At 53.3% G+C, this 19139-nt stretch overlaps 1 protein-coding gene across 2 annotated transcripts in view; it reads right to left on the reverse strand.

Annotated features, from left to right (window-relative positions):
- The window catches only part of ASB10 (ankyrin repeat and SOCS box containing 10), a 37474-nt gene extending 18980 nt beyond the window's left edge, over window positions 1-18494 (reverse strand). The window contains exons 1-5 of one of the 2 annotated variants that reach the window (XM_024564556.3): window positions 18212-18494; window positions 17181-17448; window positions 13667-14186; window positions 7126-7239; window positions 6666-6851 (exon numbers count right to left, since the gene is read on the reverse strand). In XM_024564556.3, the coding sequence (XP_024420324.2) occupies window positions 6666-6851; window positions 7126-7239; window positions 13667-14186; window positions 17181-17448; window positions 18212-18458 (1335 nt within the window). In that variant the 5' untranslated portion in view covers window positions 18459-18494. Of the gene's footprint in view, window positions 1-6665; window positions 6852-7125; window positions 7240-13666; window positions 14187-17180; window positions 17449-17601; window positions 18004-18211 lie in introns of those variants that run through there. The other variant, XM_045198782.3, reaches the window with a different exon arrangement.
- Window positions 18495-19139: the final 645 nt, after the last annotated feature.

Here is a 19139-nt window from a genome sequence, read left to right on the forward strand (position 1 = left end):
GATTGCTGGGGGCTGGCCCCAGGATCGCTGATGAGCCCCAAGGGTCAGCAGCGCTAATTATCCGCTAATTGCTGATGACTCTGCTCACCTCCCCCATTCTCAGACACTGAAATGGTGGTCCCTTTTACTCTCCCTCTCCTGATTTCCAGCAGTAGAGTTGTCAATCTACAGGCAAAAGTCATGGGCACGTTCACTAGATAGGAGGCCCAGGTCAGTGGGCAAGCAAGACTGAAGACAGGCAAGTCAACAGAAGAAGAGTGACCTGAGCTTCGGTACACAGAGCAGGCTGGGCCACTAAAACGGGGGTCGTCCGGTCACGGGGAAACAGTCGTTCTGGTGGGCCCAGGGAGAGACAAGCTTGTTAAAGTTAATAGTAGCAAAGCCAGGCAACTTTAGGAGGATGATTTGGCCCAAGTGAGGATGAAAAACTATGCCGAAGAACCTCAGGGTTTCCAAACCAAGACAGAGCAGGGCAGGAGGGAACTCTGGATCTCAGTAACAGTTGTTGAATTCGGGAGCCTTGTGCTGGCCTAGGGAACACCACTAATGTTAGGCTAGTGCATTAAAATCAGCACCCTGAAAGACACTGTCCCCAGAGTGGGACAGAAGAGGGTGAGACCCAAGAAAGGAGTTTTCTTTGATTATGTTTAATCTACAATTCATCAGAGAGGTAAGGGGAGAAGAGTACAGTTTCCATTCAGTCCCGATCTATCTGGGGCTCTACACTAAACTAAGTGAAACTTCTGAGAGACAAGTCTGGCAGGAAGACGTTACCATGGAGAAAAAAGAGGTGGCTTAACCTAGGTCCGGGAAGCCCAACTCACCACTAAAGTATGAGGATAATTCTTGTATGTAAATCCTTCTAAAGATATTTGTCAAACCCTTTGTTAAATTAACCAAGCACTTCGTGGTACCAATATGGAAGACCAGGCTTCAGAAGCGTATTGTACTTAAAAAGTAAGACAGAGGTCAGTACTTGGTCTTATGGCTTTACAGTGTTGGATGCACCACAGGGGTAATAAATCATTGAGGGGATTTTGGGGCTACAATCTCTAAACTTAAATCTGTATGAGCAGTAACAACACCAATCAAACCATGAAGGAACACCCATTCTGATAAGTAATTCCACCCATTTTTTGCATAAGTAATAAAATCAGATAGCACAAAGTTCCAAAAGCTTAAAGGATATATGTACTGAAACATCTCCCTCCCACCAGTCCCTCAGTAAAGACCACTTTAATACGCCTGTCACTCTCTGGTGGGACAGAATGGATAGCGAGTTGTCAAGGACTCAAGGTTAAAGACCCTCTGATCTTGAAGATATGTGTCACCCAGCTCGAGCCCAGATCTTATGGCCCTGAACTATACTCAGTGAAGTGGGATTCTCTGCTCAAGGTGGCACAGAGAGTACACGCATAAAGCTTGTTGCCAACAAATCCCAATGGACCACCCACTCTGAAGTGAGACCCCAGGGATTTTGTATTGCCCTGGTTCAGTGCCTGTTTGCTAGGTACCGTATCTCAGAATCTATTTATATCCTCGATCTGTCCCTTTGCCACGCTGAGTTCCTGAAGTGTGACTTCTGCATAGTCCTTGGCATTCAGTAGCTAAACTAGGATAAAAGCCTCACATACATAGTGGCAACTGAAGCAGCCCATTTCCTTTCCCTGCCCTTTCATGGACTGTGGAACTGAGGACACGTAGTAAATAAGAAAAAGCACTGGCTGGAGTAAAAAGACCTGTGGAGGTAAGTTTCTGTTCTGACCCCTCACTGGGTCATGGGACCTTGGCCCCTCTTTGACTTAACTTTTCCATCTGTGATTGATTACTATCTATTCTGATTAGTCAAAGAAACTGGTGCAAGGATAAAGTGAATATAAGGAAATAACTTCCAAAATGACTTCTTCCTGCACTAAATAGACCAGGAAGAGCCGAGTGGTCAAGAATGGAAGTCCCCGAATCAGTGGCTCTCCAAAACTACTTCTTACTCTCCCGTCAGTACCAAGGACAGAAGCTGTCACTATCAAATCTGCTCAAAGGTGGCTCCTTTCTTTACCAAGAGAAAGCTGTGGTTCTCCTCCTGAACCCCTGAGCGATCACTTTGTGGACAAGCACCTCCCCTCACGTCTAAAATGGAATTCTAAAAGTGCTTCTTTAACTGTCCACGTGCTCTGACTTGTCCCACTCTCACTATTCTACCTGCTGGTGAAATGCTCCTACAGGGGAATTTTATTTTGAATCTACTCTCTCTCCTTGTGCCCCATCATCTGGCCTCCCCTTCAGGATTTAGAAACCAGCACCGAGGATACTGAGAATGAACAAAGTATTCTAAAGTCAAAGCCAACAGATCTATACTGCCAGCGCACTCACTGGCACTGGCGAGACAGAGTCCACTGACCGTGGGCCGCTTCGGGCCCTGTCCGCGGGCACCCTCTGGTGGTGGCAGAATGCAACTGCATCACCGCGAGAGAGGTACGGAGTACTACAGCGCCCCCTCGCGTTAGTCCGGGAGACGCGTCGAGGGCAAAGGAACAGGACCAGGTGAGCGATCCAAGGACCAGCGTGGCGGACGCTGCTGGGCACTTAACAGTGAGTGAACTCATTAAGCGCGGGGACTGCACACGAGAGCCTTAAAGTCTATTATGCACATGTGTAGATTCATGTATGTTTGCTGTGTCCAGGTACTTGAACCCTATGTATCTGTTGTGTTAAATGTGTGCCATCTGTGTGTGAGCACGTGTCACACGCGGGTAGGTTGGTGGTGGGGAGGTCCGCGCCTCCAGTGCAGGGCGGAGTCCTCACGGAGGCGTGAAATTGGTTTGGAGCAAACACATTACGGAAAGCAATTACTGGGGAGAGGTTCTGGGCCCGCGGGACGGCAGCCAGGAGGCTGGGGAGGAAGCTCCCTGGCTTGCAAGAGTGTCTGGATGTCTAACCCCAGAAAGGGCTTTCCTAACACTGGCTGGCTAAGCGGAGGGCGTGGGAAGTCGGGCACGAGCCCCTCCTATTGACTACTCCACACTGCCCTTCTCCCTCACCCCTCCCTCCTGAAATGCTCTCCGGATGCGGTCAGAAGTCCTCATCCCGTGTCTCTTTGGGAAAGGCACTCAAGGCTTCTGCGAAGTGCTCCCAGGTGCCTGCCCTTATTGCTGGCCTTCCTCCTCACACCCTCAGCTCCTGCTCCCACACGTCTTAGGCATTCCCTTCATTGCCCCTTGTATTGGAACTAATTACTCACACACTTGTTTCTCAGACTAGATGGAAAATTCACTGAGGGCAGGGACAGGTCTCATTCCCAGCTACACACCTGGTGCCTCAAACCTGGGGCTCAGGAAGCAGAAAATGAAATGCTGTGGATGGGATTAAATAGAATTTCCAACAAAATGCATAAACAGGGCTGTCCCAGAACAATCAAGAATCCTTGCAAGTGAGGATTTTCTTAGAATAAAGCATTAAACATCGTCCACAAGCCAACAATCCCACATTTTTATCTCCAGACAGACCCGTGTCCCTGAATTCCAGATTCACAGACCCAAGTGACCTTATATCACAGCCTCTTTGAGACAGATGTCCACTGGAGAGCTCCCAAATTGAACTTCTGACTCCCCGGCAAACTGCCCCTTCTCATCTTCCCCACCTTAGTCCTGGGTTGACCCAAGAGTCCGTTTAGTTTTTTTCCATAAAAAAAACCCAAAACCACACACTTTTCATTTTCCCTAAAAACTTTATTGATTTGGACACTTTGAGGATGTTGGCTATCTTCTGTTATTGACTTCTAGTGGGGAGAGGCCAGGGGTGCAGCTGAACATCTTCCGATGCAGAAGACAGCCCCACAGCAAAGAATTATTTGACCAAAATGTCAGTAGTACAGCCCTGGCTGGTGTGGCTCAGTGGATTGAGCACGGGCCTGTGACCCTAAGGGTCGCTGGTTCAATTCCCAGTCCGCGCACACACGTGGGTTGCAGGCCAGGTCCCCCAGTAGGGGGCCCACGAGAGGCAACCACACAGTGATGTTTCTCTCCCTGTCTTTCCTCTCCCTTCCCCTCTGTCTATAAATAAATTTCTAAAAAAAAAGAAAGAAGGAAGAAGAAAAGAAAACGTCAGTAGCACCCAGGAACTTCGTAAACCACTGTGACACATTCAGTCACAGCACCTTCTCCATACACTGCATACATCTTTTTTTGCGTTTCAGTTGCGTTTCTGCCTTTCTTGAAATAATAAAGCGTAATACACTGAAAATGCCGCTTATTTTCTTCCATCTTCACTATTAAAGCGGCTGTACACAAATTCACCAATAACTTTTTAAAAACGCGCGCTGACAGCACAGCTGCCACAATACAATGTAACAAAACTGTTTCGAACGAAGTCAGAGACCACTCGCCGCTCCTAGAGCCGTCGTCCGGGAAAACCACACGAGCTTTTTGGCCAGCCCGATAATGAGCACCACCATCCAGCCAGGCGCTCGGCCCAGAGCACCGGGAGTCATCCTGGGCGGGGCTGCCCTTCCGCACGTCCCACTGGGTCCCCGAAGAGGGTCTCACCTACTGCTTTCCCACCTCCGCCCGTCCCGCGCCCGCAGTAGCCGCCCGCAGCCCCACACAAGCCACTCGGCGCCAGAGCGATCTTTCAAAACCTAAACCAGTTCGTGTCGCTCCGCCTCGGCTCTCCCCCCACGCACGCCGGGCTGGCTCCCCTCCGTCGTTCAGGCTCAGGTGAAACGTCGCCGCCCCGCAGAGGAGGCCCGAACAGCTGCCCGTCGCGGGCAGTCACACTGGCCGTCTCCCACGGAGAGCGCCTCAGCCGACGCCTCCCGCTGCCCCCGCAGCGTCCCTCCGGGCCTCCGCGCGCTCGCCCCGCGCCCCAGGACGCCCCGGGGGCCTGGCCGACCCAGGCCACCGCAGCTGGGGTTCCCCTCAGGCCCGGAGAGGCACTCCCGTACACGCCTCGCGGAGACCGCTCCCTCACCCGTCTGTCCCTCGAAACCCTTGCCCCTCACCCCTGACGTGGAGCCCGGGGAGCCACGACCGGCCTGGACGCGCTTCAGCCCGCGCTCGGCCCGACCGCTTTGGGCCGGGGCTTCCGGCGCGCACCCTCCCGTCAGGCCGTCCCGTCCTGGCGCCGCGTGCCCACGACTGGAAGCCCAAACCCGCCGGGTCAGCCCCAGGCCGGAGAGGTCAAGTGGGGAGCCGGCTCACTCACGTCCGCCCCGCTCCCGCTCTGCTGCTCACTCCACTGCTACCCGTCGAGCTTCGCGCCCTCCAGGCCCCGCGCCCTCCTCCTCGCGCCCTTTGGGCCCACCCTTCGCCGCTACACTCCGAGCGGTTGGCGGGAAAGTCGTGAACTTCGGCGCGTGCGCACTCCGAGGCCCTGGGAAATCTATCTAGTAACCCTTGTCGTCACGGATCAAAGTGCAGTTGATTGGCTGCTTTGAGGCTCCCCAGTCAACTCCACCTCCCTTCTGTGGTTGCAGGCGGGCTCCCTGCTGCCGAGGACCCCTGCAGGTACTTAAAATCCTGGTACTGCGAAGACCCCCGGGGACTGCCTCCTGCCTGTTTCACAGATAAGGAAACAGCCCAGAGAGGGGAAGAGACTTATGTTCCCCCAAGTTAATGGCAGAGCAGGACTAGAACCCAAGGGTGTAACTTTCAGCTCAGCTCCTGCCGCCACAAAGCTAAATTTAGAAGGAGCAGATAGAGAGAGCCAGGAACCAGGTGAGCATCCAAAGCTCCCTGACCTACAGGACAGGCAAGAAGGAGAGCTTTTGGAGGGTTTTGGTTTTTCTAAACGTGGGTCTTCCACTCTTTCCTGAACCATGGTTACCCCTCCATGCTTGTTTATCACCCGTGCACCCACCTTCTCATTGGCCTTTCTGCACTTCAGCTCAGCTCCCGGCTCCCAGGCTGCCTTTACTGCCACTGCCCTGCCCTGTCTGCACTGCCTCCTTTGCTGATGATCCGCCCTACGCAAGCCATCCACTGGCCAGCTGTCCTTTGAGCCTTGTCTGACATGATCACCAGGCAGCCATTCTGCCACATCATGGGTCAGAGGGGCAGGGATCTGCCTGGGATCCCTCAACAGCTGGTGGATGCCAGAGGGGGAAGGTGACGCAGCTGGCGCATCCAGTCTGCCCATCCTGAGTGCCCTGTGAGTTGGTCAACTCAGAGGCAGGCCTGTTGGAGACAATACCAAATACACAGGTCTGGAGATTTTAATGTGCATACAGGATTTGGATTAGTCAGAGGGGACTTCAGGAGACCCCCAAGAGGAGAGTATTACTTGCCATGAGTCCTGTCTCTCTCTCCAACAGACATGGTCCGTTTGCCTCTCCCTGGTGGGAATAGCAGCATCCACTCTCCCTGTGGAAATGGACCTCCTGCTGAGAGGGCTACCTCGACTTGAGTTGGTTCAGTTCAGTCCTGGGTCTGAGGCACCGAGAGAGGCGGCTGGCACCCCTGGAGCCTGGGGCATCTGCCTTCAGGCTCTCTCAAAATGAGGAGTTCATCTGGACAGAGAGGCGTGCATTTGGAGAGGTCTGGTGCTCTGGAAAGCTTGCTGTTTCTCAGGACCCTGCCTCTAACTCTTTTCTTGCCTCTTACCTTCCCCACACCGTGAAAACAGACAAGCAAACAAACTCTCTGGGACTGCCCACAGAACCCAGGACTCACCTAGTAGAGCACGTCCTCAAATTCCAGCTGCAGGTAGCGGAGCAGGCGGGGTGGCAGGGGAAGGCGGGGCAGGGCATGGGGCAGGCGGGCCTCCAGGTGAGCTCTGAGCGCACAGCGGCTCAGGTGCTGCAGCGATCTGGGCTGCTTCACCAAGGCGAAGAGGGAGGAGTAGAAACAGTGGTGCTTCTGGGGACAGAACAAGGGCCTCAGCAAAGGCAGCCTTGGACAAGTGGCACCTAGTCCTCCCACAGGGGGAGGCTGGTGGCCAGTGGGTGTCTTCAGGAGCCTTTTGGGAGTAGGGAGGATTTGGGGTGTTCATTCTGAGTTTTCTTCTGGGACGTGAGAGGATCTCTGGATAATTTCTATGGGGCAGAATAGGGGGACCAACGGGACTTCCCTTCAGGAGGTGGGAGTCTCGGGTAGGCTGCATGATTGTGTGGTCAGGGTCCTGGAGTCTAACCTGCAGAATTTCAGGAGGCACCAGGCCCATGGCCCCCTCAGGAAGCCGCACGACACTGTAGGTGTTCATCAGCACCTCAATGGTCCGTGGGGACACACACCAGCGTTCCAGCACCTGGAGGAGGCCGAGATGGTCAGCATTCCCAGGGTTACCCCATACCACAGGGTCCAATCAGTCCACACCAGATATCTCCAAAAAGATATATTGACGTCCTAGTCCCAAGGCCCTCTAAATGTGACCTATTTAGACATAGGGTCTTTGCAGAGGTAATCAGTTTAAAATGAGGTCATTAGGGTGGGTCCTAATCCAACATGACTGCTGTCTTTATAAGAAGAGAAAACATCCCTGGTTGGTGTGGCTCAGTGGATTGAGCACGGGCCTGTGAACCTAAGGGTCGCTGGTTCGATTTCCAGTCTATGGCATTTGCCTGGCTTGCAGGCCAGGTGTCGAGTAGGGGGTGCATGAGAGGCAACCACACATTGATGTTTCTCCCCCTTTCTCTTACCCTTCCCCTCTGTCTAAAATTAAATAAATAAAACCTTAAAAAAAAAAAAAGAAAAGAAAACAGAAACACAGGCAGTACGCAGGGAGAAGGCCTTGTGACGACAGGGCAGAGATTGGAGTGATGAACCTACCAGCCAAGGACACCAAAGATTGTGGGCAGCCACCAGAAGCTTGGGAACGGGCATGGAAGAGACTCCCCCTCAGAGCTTCCAGAAGAAACCAGCCCTGCTTTCGGCTGGCTTTCAACTTTCCAGCCTGCAGAACTGTGAGGGAGTCTGTTTCTCTTGTTTTAAGCCGCCCAGTTTGTGATCCTTTGTTATGGCCGTGACAGGACAACAGTCCATCAGCTAACATTACTCTTGTGCATAATCTATGCCGGATTCTTTTCTTAGCACTTTACATGTATTAGGTCTCTTAATCCTTGCCCCTACCAGGTATGAACTGTTATTATGCCCATTTTACATACCAGGGAAACTGAGGCACATAGAAATTAAGTAACTTGCCCGAGTTATAGTTCCAGCAACTCAAGCCCAGAGATGTGACTCTTGACCTTTTACTACTGTATCATCCTGCTCTATCACCAGCCTCTACCAGGCTCTCTGCTGGATGTTTCTGGATGGGAAAGGGAACCCTGACCTGAGGCTAGAGCTCCTGAGGGGATAAAAAGACTAATGAGCCCTGACTGGTGTGGCTCGGTGGGTTGGGCGTAGTCCCACAAGGTCGCTGGTTAGATTCCCGGTCAGAGCACGTGCCAGGATGACTGGCCAGGTCCCCATTTGGGGCACGTGTGAGAGGTAACCAATCAGTGTTTCTCTCTCACATCAGTGTTTCTCTCCCTCTCTTTCTCCCTCCCTTCCTCTCTCTCTAAAAATAAATAAATAAAGTCTTAAAAAAAAAGACTAATGAATCTGCCCAATGCCAAGTGAAGGATAAAGAGGGCTACAAGGGTGGGGGTGGGGGGCAGGGGAGCAGGGCTGGGTGACCAGGGAGGGATTTGCAGAGCCGGGGACTGAGGCCAGGAAGGGGAGAACTCAGGAGCCCACAGGGCATTGAGGCAGGAAGGATGGGCCAGCAGAGGCCTGGTGTAGGAATGGGGATGGGACCAAGTTGGAGCCACATTCATTCTCTCACTTTCTTTTTAAAATTTTTTATTTATTGATTTTAAAGAGAGAAAGGAAAAGAGAAACATCTTTTTTTTTTTGTTCCACTTATCCATGTCTTCATTGGTTGATTCTTGTATGTGCCATGACCTGGGGGATCGAACCCACAACCTTGGTGTATCGTGACAATGCTCTAACCCACTGAGCTACCCAACCAGGGCCATTCTCTCATTTCTTCATTCAGCAAATATTTACTGAGGGCTACTGTGGGCCAAGCCCTGGGGACCTAGCATTGAGGAGGACAGACAGGGCCTTGTCATCTGGGAGTTTCTATTTCAAAGGGAAAGCACAGCTTACAAATACACTGCTGCTGAGAAATCACATAGGCTCAGAGACTGGGTGTGGTTGGAGGGCACAGGCCTAGATGGGCGGTCAGGAAAGGCCCTTCTGAGGACATGGCCTGATGCAGTGAGGGGTGGGCCATGCCAGGGGAGCTGCCCTTGCTGGGGGACTGTCCATGGGGTCAGAAAGGCAGCCAGCCATCTGCAGGTCGGACACACACAGGTACTGTCATACCCGCTCGAGCCTGCATGTAATACCGCAGGTATTCATGCTTCATCTCCATCTCTTGCTATATGTCAAGCTACAGGCAGGGGCCACAGATTCTTTGTAAAATCAGAGGACATCTAAGTGCCATCTCCCAGGCAGCATCCCTATGCATAACCCCCTCCCTACCCACACACTGGCCTAGGATGTCAGGGGCTTAAACACCCTGTACAAGGAGAGGAGACCCTTCTGCCTGGCCAGCTGACAGTGTTGAGTGTCCTGGGCATAGCCGGCTAACGGGAGCAGGTGGAAGGCCTTCTGCCAGAAACGGGGCCCCTGGAGAACGTACCCACACACCCAAGGCCCTCTGCTCCTGACCCTGTATCTGGGCAGTGCCCACTGGAGCTGCTCCAGCCTGTCTGCCCCGGGCAGGCCTCTTTCCTTAGAGAGAGGAAAATGCAGGCTGGTTACATCCGATTTTCCTCCTCCACCTGCTCCTCCTGTCTGCCCTTAGGGCCAGTCTCTCTGTCCTTCCCGGCCCACGCTGACGTGCCTCCAGCTCTTCAAGCCTGGCCTGTCCCAAGGCCCACCCCCTCCAGGAAGCCCTCCTGCTTTCCTCCCTGCATCTCTCTCTCCCTTGTCTAATGATACCCTGCACTGGGATAACGCCTAGCAGGTTTCTAAGTGCTGCTGAACTTCAGAACAGCTCTAGCTAACAGGTGTTGAACACTAACTCCAGGGCAGGCCCTGTCCAAAGAGCCTCATATGTGTGAACTCATTTCATTTGCACACTAGCAAAAGAAGCAGGCATACTGTTCTGACCCTATTTTAAGGATGAGCAAACTGGGGCCTGGAGAGATTAAGCAACTCGCCAAGGGTCACCCAGGTAGTGTGCCCTGCTCCAGAGGCTGCATTCTTAGTCACGACCGACCTCAGAGGTTGTTGGGAGGACCGAGGGAACCCATGTGACAGGCCACACACATTCAAGCAATGTCTGGCGTATGGTTAGGTCTGTGCTGGCTTCTACTGTCACCCACTGTGCTCTAATAGCTTTTCATCCCTGTTAGGTCACGGGGACCTGGGGTTCCCAAAATTCCAGTGATTTGCCTATAGTCACGTGAACAAGCATCAGAGCTGGGCCTCCTGAGTGTCCAGTCTGATACGGTGGCCTAGAGAGCTAGCTGCTGCTGGCAGTGGTCCCGGATGGATGGGCCGTGGCAGCCTCCTTGCAGGGAGGAGCTCCTCCCCAGAGAACAGGCACCCCAGCCGAGCCTGGAACAGCTGCCCAGTCGTGGCAACCGATCCTGCACTTTCTGATCCTGGCACCAGGATGAAGGGACCAATGGGGCACTTCACTGGGCCAGCCCCCAGGTCTGGGTGCGGTCCTGGGAAATCCCCTTGCTGTTCCGCCTGCCTCCTCCCCCCACCCTGTCCCTGACTATGGGAAATCATTAGCTGTCAGAGCCACCGTCAGATTACAGGGAATTGCCTGTCTCCTAATTATCTGGTGTTAATAGGAGATTAATTAGTGTTAATTGTTGATTTTCTTGTATTCTCCCAAAGGGGAGACCAATCTGCCAAACTCTCAGGCTGTTTAATTATTTGGTCTTGCTTAGGAATCTAGACAGATGCTTCTAGGTTTGTGAGTGGAGGGGAGAGGCGGGGACAGCAGGGGAACATCCAGGACAGGGCTGGGCTGGGCTGGACACGACAAGCAGGGGGACCTGCCCACAGCCCTGTTAGTCCTGACCCAATTCCTGGGAGAACAAGGTTTCCTACCCAAGACCCAGTGCCTTTCGTGACATCATAGAGCCCTCCAGACACGACACAGCATGGGACAGGGCCCCCTGCCAGGGAGGGCATCAGTGACACAGGTCTTCCAGTTGAACCCACTTTGGGGAAATTAACAGAAGACACAGATGGGAAATCGACAGTGCAAGGCTTTTTCTCAGGTGCCAGGACAGCCGCAGTTGGACTGGGTGAGCCCGACCTGCTAAGTGCTCAGAACCAGGACCAAGCTCATCTGCAGGTGGTCAGGAGGCCCGGAACCTCGTGACCCAGGCTCATCACTCTGCCTTGGGGAGCCTCTCCTGTACTTCGAGTGCCTCACAGGCAGGCAGAGCTTCCTAAGTGCTGCTTCTATCAGCTCAGTCCTTCTGCCCACATCAGTCCTGGCTCCCCCTTCAAGACTCTTCCAATTCTTTTTTTTTTTTTTTTTTTTTTGTTTTTTTTTTTTTTAATATATTTATTGATTATGCTATTACAGTTGTCCCATTTCCCCCCCCACTCCACTCCATCCTGCCCACCCCCCTCCCTCCCACATTCCCCCCCCATAGTTCATGTCCATGGGTCATACTTATAAGTTCTTTGGCTTCTACATTTCCTACACTATTTTTACCCTCCCCCTGTCTATTTTCCACCTATCATCTATGCTACTTATTCTCTGTACCTTTACCCCCCTCTCCCCCTCCCACTCCCTTATTGACAACCCTCATGTTCTAGTTGTTTGCCTAGTTTGCTCTCGTTTTTGTTTTATGTGTGGTCGTTAATAACTGTGAGTTTGCTGTCATTTTTACTGTTCCTATTTTTGATCTTTTTCTTAGGTAACTCCCTTTAACATTTCATATAATAAGGGCTTGGTGATGATGAGCCTCTTCAACTTGACCTTATCTGAGAAGCACTTTATCCTCCCTTCCATTCTAAATGATAGCTTTGCTGGATACAGTAATCTTGGATGTAGGTCCTTGCGTTTAATCTTGGGTAATGTAATTATGATGTGTCTTGTTGTGTTCCTCCTTGGGTCCAGCTTCTTTGGGACTCTCTGAGCTTCCTGGACTTCCCAGAAGTCTATTTCCTTTGCCAGATCGGGGAAGTTCTCCATTATTTGTTCAAATAAGTTTTCAATTTTTTGTTCTTCCTCTTCTCCTTCTGGCACCCCTATAATTCGGATGTTGGAACGTTTCAAGGTGTCCTGGAGGTTCCTAAGCCTCTCCTCATTTTTCCAAGTTCTTGTTTCTTCATTCTTTTCTGGTTGAATGTTTGTTTCTTCCTTCTGGTCCATACCATTGATTTGAGTCCCAGTTTCCTTCTCATCACTATTGGTTCCCTGTACATTTTCCTTTGTTTCTGTTAGCATAGGCTTCATTTTTTCATCTGTTTTTCGAATAGATTCAACCAAGTCTGTGAGCATATTGATAACCAGTGCTTTGAACTGTGCATCCGATAGGTTGGCTATCTCTTCGTCGCTTAGTTGTATTTTTTCTGGAGCTTTGAAGTGTTCTGTCATTTGGGCCATTTTTTTTGTTTGTTTGTCTTGGCGCGTCTGTTACTTTAAGGGGCGGAGCCTTAGGTGTTCACCGGGGCGGGGTAATGCTGGTCGCTGCGCTGTGATGCTGTACGTGGGGGTGGGGCCGAGAGGGGGCAATGGCGCCCGCTTCACTCTCCTCCGGATTTCAGTCTTTCACTCCGCTACCCACAATCAAACTGGGTCCCTCTGGTGCTGGTTCCCGAGTAAGTGGGCCTGTGCACACTCTAGGCCCCTGTGGGTCTCTCCAACAACCTCTCCTGTGAGGCTGGGAGTCTCTCCTGCTGCTGCCCCAACCCCCAGGGGCGCTTTCAATCAGAGGTTTGAGGCTTTATTTCCCCGAGCTGGAGCCCTGGGTTGCGCAGTGGTCTGCTTCTCTGCCCGCCGTTCGTCAGGTTTATCTGTGGGCGAATGTGGTGCCGCAATGTGCTATCCGCCACTCTGCCTGCCCCACTCTCCGCCACTCTGAGTCCAGCCCTCTGGGTTTATCTGTGCAAATGTGGGACCGCAGGGTCTGCTAGTGCTCGGACTGCCTGCGCCATTTGTCCCACACTCCGCCAGTCTCAGTCCCGCCACAGCCACGCGAGTCCTCTCCACCCCGGTGCCCGTCTCCGCCCCTCCTACCGGTCTGGATGAATGATTATTTTCTGTTTCCTTGGTGTTGGTCCCCCTTGCTGTTCGATTCTCTGTCAGTTCTGGTTGTGCGAGGAGGCGCAGTGTGTCTACCTACGCCGCCATCTTGGTTCTCTTCCCTCTTCCAATTCTTTATAATCTGGCCCCACTCCCCTCAGTCCACCTTCACCACATATGCACACAGTGTGTGCGTGCACACACACACATGGGGTGCACACACATGTATCCACGTGTGCACGCATGTGTGCATGTGTGTGCACACACACCCCTCCTCCAGTCTGTATCCTCACCTTTGCCCCCTGCTGGGCTTTGCTGACTTGTGGAATGAAAGACAGGCTGAATTGACCTATCAAACACCCAAGTGTTCTGGGTGCATCCAGAGCATATGGAAGCACAGGGCGGGGCCTCCTGTCCCCTCACCTTCGTGGCCCTCCCTCTGCCCCCAGCCCTGTACCTTGGGGAGAGCCCCAGGCCAGACCCGAACGGCGCCGTGGTTGAGCAGAGCCCGCACGACATGCTCTGGGCTCTGGGCCAGAGCCGAGGGTGGGCCCTGCAGAGCACAGTGCAGGGCTGTGTGTCCCCCGTAGTCCATGGCGTTGACACTGACACTGTGGGACAGAAGCAGTTCTACAACGGCTGCATGGCCGTGGCGACAGGCCAGGTGCAGGGGCCGCCGCTTGTCCTGGTCCTCAGCATCAGCGTCGGCGCCAGCCGAGAGAAGCAAGTGGCACAGCTGGAGGCAGCGGGCTGTGGTGGCTTCAGCATCGGTGGGGGACAGGCAGCGGGTATCACAAACAACCAGCAGTGGGGTCCAGCCTTCGGCGTCACGGGCATCTGGGCATGCCCCCCGTCTCAGAAGCAGGTCTGCCAGCTCCACATGGCCAAGCCGGGCAGCCACATGCAAAGGGGTCTCCTCTTCCTCCTCGGATCGACCATCCACTTTCGCCCCAAACCTCAGGAGCAGCTCTGCACACCTGGTGAGGATGAGAGGACAGTGGGGAGGAAAGTGGGACTCAGACCTTCACCCCTGCATTCCCGCCCGTCTGAGCAAAGCAAACACGGGGCTGCCTCCGGTGGCTCCCAGTTCTGTGTGCCCTCACCTTCCATCTTGTCCCTACTCGCCTGGCAACATTCTGCAGGATCAATAATGCCCCCCCTTTTCAAGTCCACACCCTCCCTGCAGGAATAGTGCACAAAACCCTCGACGGCAGGAAAAGTCACGAGGTGCTATTACTCACTTAAAACAGGCACCTTCTGAGGGCCTCGCCTGTACTGACTTGTTTCACGCCCACAGCATTCCTATGGCAGGCTCAGTGGGAGAACCGCAGGCCCTGCGGGTGTGAGGGGGGAGCTGGCAGTGGGCATAAAGAACAACAAAACCAAAACTGACCAGCCAGATTTGCCCTGCGAAGGCCCCCACCGAAGGTCACATGCACCAAAATTCAAGGCTAAGGGCCTTAGCCTCTTTGCAAATATAAGCTCCCCCTTCCTCCTCTGCGGAATGGAAATAACTGCTGAAATCTAGACCTAAATGATGCTGTTGCCTGAAAAGCTGTTATCATAAGAGCTCTTAACAGCAGCATTTGGTGTGGGGCGGGGGAGAATGGGTCCTATGGGTAGTGATGGATCATTCTATTATCCTGCCCACGTTTCTACGTGTTTGAAATTCTCCATAATGACTTCAGATTTTTAGATATACATTTGCTTACTCAAGAAGGGAAGGAAGGAAGGATTATCGCTGGGTGTGGCCTCAGGGAGGCTGGGCTGGGACATAGCCAGACTAAAACTGTGGGATGTGCAGAACTGCGTTGTCCAGTAAGGTGGCCACCTGCCTCATGTGGCTATTGAGCACTTGCCCTATGGTTCGTCCTAATGGAGACACGCTGTACGGGTAAAATCACACCGATCTGATGGTGAAACAAAATGAGAATGTAAGCTATCTCATTTGTTTTGGGGTATTGATTATATATTGAAATGACAGCATTTTGGATATATCGCGTTAAATAAAATATATTATTAAAATTAATTTCACCTGTCTCACGGATATCTGCACGCCCACATTCACAGCAGTATCCTTCACAACAGCCTCAAACAAAGCGTCCATCAATAGGTTGATGGATAACTGACATGTGGCACCTACACACAATGGAATCTTATTCAGCCTTTAAAAAGGAAGGAGATCCTGCTTTGGCTGGTGTGGCTCAGTGGACTGAGCCCCGGCCTGCAAAACAAGGGGTTGCCAGATCAATTCCTAGCCAGGGCACATGGCTGGGTTTCGGGCCAGGTCCCCAGTGGGGGGCAAGTGAGAGGCAACCACACATTGATGTTTCCCTCCCTCTCTTCCCCTCTGTCTAAAAATAAATAAATAAAATCTTAAAAAAGAAAAAAGGAAGGAGTTTCTGACATATGCTATGGCATGGATGGACTCTCAGGACATGAGGACATTATGCTCAGTGGTGTGAGCCTGTCACAAGAGGCCAAACACGACATGGTTCCACTTAGATGAGGGAGTCAGAGGGGCCAAAGCTGTAGACACAGGAAGCATACAGGTGGTGGCCAGGGGCTGAGGGGAGGGGGAATGGGAGTTATTGTTCTCTGGGTACGGACTTTCAGTTTTGTAAAATTTAAAATGTTCAGGATTTGGCCCCAGCCAGGTAGCTCAGTAGGTTAGAGTATCATCCTGATACACCAAGTTTGAGGGTTTGATCTCCGTCAGGGCACATGTAAGAAGCGACCGATTAATGCATAAATAAGTGGAACAACAAATCAATGTTTCTCTCTCTCTCTGTTCCCCCTTCCTCGCTCTATCTAAAAATCAATAAAATAATAAATAAAGATAAAGTTCAGGAGTTGGATGGACAGTGATAGTTACACAATGTGAATATACTTTATACTTAGAGATGGTTAAGGTGGTAAATTTGACGCAATGTGTATTTTACCACTGTTTAAAAAATTAACTCTGCCTGTCTCTTTTCATTTTGCAGCAAGGCTACTAGAAAATGTTAAATGACCACGTGGCTCTCACTGTATTTCTCCTGGGCCATGCTGGTGCAGAACGCGTCTTCAATGTGGTAAGTCCGTGGACTCCTCTGAAGGCTGACAAGGTTAACAGGTGGAAGAAGGTCCATGAAAAAAGGGCCCAAGGATCCAAAGTCAGGCCCCATTTGGTGGCCAGATGCGAACTTTGGCGGCTGTGAGTCAGTAGAGAGAGGGCTTCCACTGTGGGTGCGGTGAGTCATAGATTTGCCAAAGCTCCCTTTGTGGGGTTCCATGCTGATCAAAAAACTGTGGGGACTCATCCTCCCAAGTTCTCTACACATAGGACATAAGATTTGGAATATTCCCTACAGTGAATAATACGTTGTCCCGTTTGGGTATATCCATTAGTTTCTTGTGAGTTTGGTTAGTGGAACTCAATCCCTGAGCCCCTTAAGGAGGCTGCCTGCCAATCTGGAAATGCCAGAGTTGAGAACCAGACCCTGCCCACAGGGACCAAAGCAGGCTCTCAGTGGGAGTCGCTGTCCTTATAGCCCACCTGGACCCCTGGGCAGTTGGTCCCCAAGAGCAGGACCATGCCTCAGTTGCTGTACTTACCACAGCCCTGGACCACAGGACAAACTTGGGATTCCACAGGTTAAATGTGAAAAGTCTACAGTCCAGAATGGATCCCAGAATGAACCCAGACAAGCCCTCCAGCGCAGGCCATGCAGTCGGCCCCTGCCGCAGCCCTCCACCGCCTCTGGGGAAGCAGAAACTGTCCCAAGCCCAGGCCCTTCCAAACTTCCCAGGACCAGTGGTTGGATGGTTCGGGGAGCTATTGCCTGCTGACTCCCCAGCTGAGCCCTGACTCCTCCATCCAGCCCACCCAGCCTGCCAGCCCCTAACAAGCTTGCTCCCCCATTTTCCCTGAGGTCATTGCTTTGGCTCCCCCAAGAGTGCAAAGGGGGTTGGGATGAGGAGTCACTCACTTGAGGGTGCCAGCCCCCCGGCAGAGGTGCAAAGGGAGCTTCCCATCCTGGTCAGGGATGTTGGGGTCAGCTCCTGCCACCAGCAGCACATGGACACAGGCAGTGTGGCCTGAGGCACAGGCCTCATGCAGGGCGGTACGGCCCCCGGGGGCACGGTCAGGCCTCGCCCGCCGCCTCAGCAGCAGCTGCAAGACTTCCGTATGGCCCCGGCTGGCTGCCACGTGCAGTGGGGTGGTCAGTTCCTCTTCATACGTCAGAGACCAGAGTCCTAGTGGGAGAGAAGACATGGCCTCAGACCCTGGAAGGAAGCAAAGAGCTGCCAGGCAATGGTGGAGGGGGCAGAGGCTGAGAAGAGGGAGACCAGAGCTCCATTCCCAGCCTCTCCTCTCCTGCACAGACTCCCCAGAGCCCCAGCCCGTACTCAGAGCGCGAATGTTGAAGCGGAAATCCCTCCATCGCTCTGGGTCGCTCGTGTCAAAGATGGAGTCTGGGGTCAGGCCAGTGCTGGAATCGGCAAGGATGTGGGACACAGAGCCCACATCCCCGGCCAGCAGTGCCTGCCAGAAGGCCAGGGCAGGTCCTGAGGCTGTGCGGGTGACGATGGGTCCTGGGCCAGACTTCGGGTCCTCTGCAGACTCACTGCTGGGCTTCTCCACCAGCCTGGCACAGAGGGCATGTCTGTGACCCAGGGGCTCTTCCTGCCCCCTGCACTCTTCAGGGGACCAGCTCATGAGGGAAGGGGTGTGGGGGGAGAGGAGCTGGGGGCTGAAGGCAAGGAGACAAAAAGAAGGGAAACAGACAGAGGGAGGTAGAGGGTCTCTCTGTTCCCAAGCTGAGCCGGAGCTGAGCCTGGCCTGGCCACGAGGTTCAGCAGGAGCTATTCTGGGCTCCGCATGACTTCACTCCTGGGCCAAGGTTTAGGCAAGCTTTGGGGTGAGGGGGAAACTGCCAGAGGCTGCTTCTTTTCCTCAAGCTCTTGGTACCTCTGTGCCCAATGTGGGCAGCCCAGCCCAGGCCCCCCTGGTCCTCACCCCTCTGGTGGCTGCTCCAGCGAGGCTCCGCAGCCCGGCTCTCCAGCAGCAGGTCGGCTGTGCTGTGGGGGGGGAACAGCTCCAGCAGCCTGGCCAGGTTTCCAGTGTACAGGGCATTCTGCAGGGCCATGTCACGGCACAGCAGTGGCGACGGCCGAGGGGGCTCCCAGGCGGGGCAGGCAGGGGCTGTGGGGAAACACCACAGATGGTGTCCCCAGTGGGGAGGGGAGCCCCTTCTCCCAGGCATGGCCAGTTTGTAGAAGAGAGAGCCAGAGAAGCAGGACTCAGGGCACTGGGCAGGCCAGTGCTGGGCCCAAGCAGGGCGAGGTCCACTGGAGGAGGGGCAGGGGAGCCAAGCCATAAATAGCCCCGACTGTCCTCAATATTATTCCAGGGGAATGAGGCTTAGGCTGGCAGCAGGAACTTGGGAGGACCCTGGAGAGCCAGCAAGGATGGGACCCTCCAACCCCGAGTTCACAGCAGGATCGAAGGGACCACCCAGATGGTGGCATCAGCTGCAGTTTCACAGGTAAAGGAAGACAGAGCCCAGGGGTGGGCAGTGATTGGCCTCTGGTGTGACGACTTGTTGCAGGGCAGAGGCTGGCAGGGCTGGGGCGGGGCTCTCCAGCTGCCGTTTCTCCCTCTGCCTCATCTATCACAGCTCCACCAAGAGGCCCCAGCTGCCAAGGCTCTGATCCCAGGCAGAGGGCAGGTGGGTGCACATGATTTTTCCTCTTCTCCCAAATGTCACCAATTAGCCCCACACCTCCACCCTCCAAAATCTAAGGGAGGGGTTCATAGTAGTGACAAATTATAGAGAAGGCCCCCCTCTGTGAGTTATCCCTCCAGGGGTTCTTAGGAAGACACACTGTACCCAGGGGACTAGCACTCCCAAAGGCTGCAATAGAACACCCCCACACATCCTAGT

The sequence above is a fragment of the Desmodus rotundus genome, chromosome 6 (assembly GCF_022682495.2).
Source record: "Desmodus rotundus isolate HL8 chromosome 6, HLdesRot8A.1, whole genome shotgun sequence".
NCBI lineage: Eukaryota > Metazoa > Chordata > Mammalia > Chiroptera > Phyllostomidae > Desmodus > Desmodus rotundus.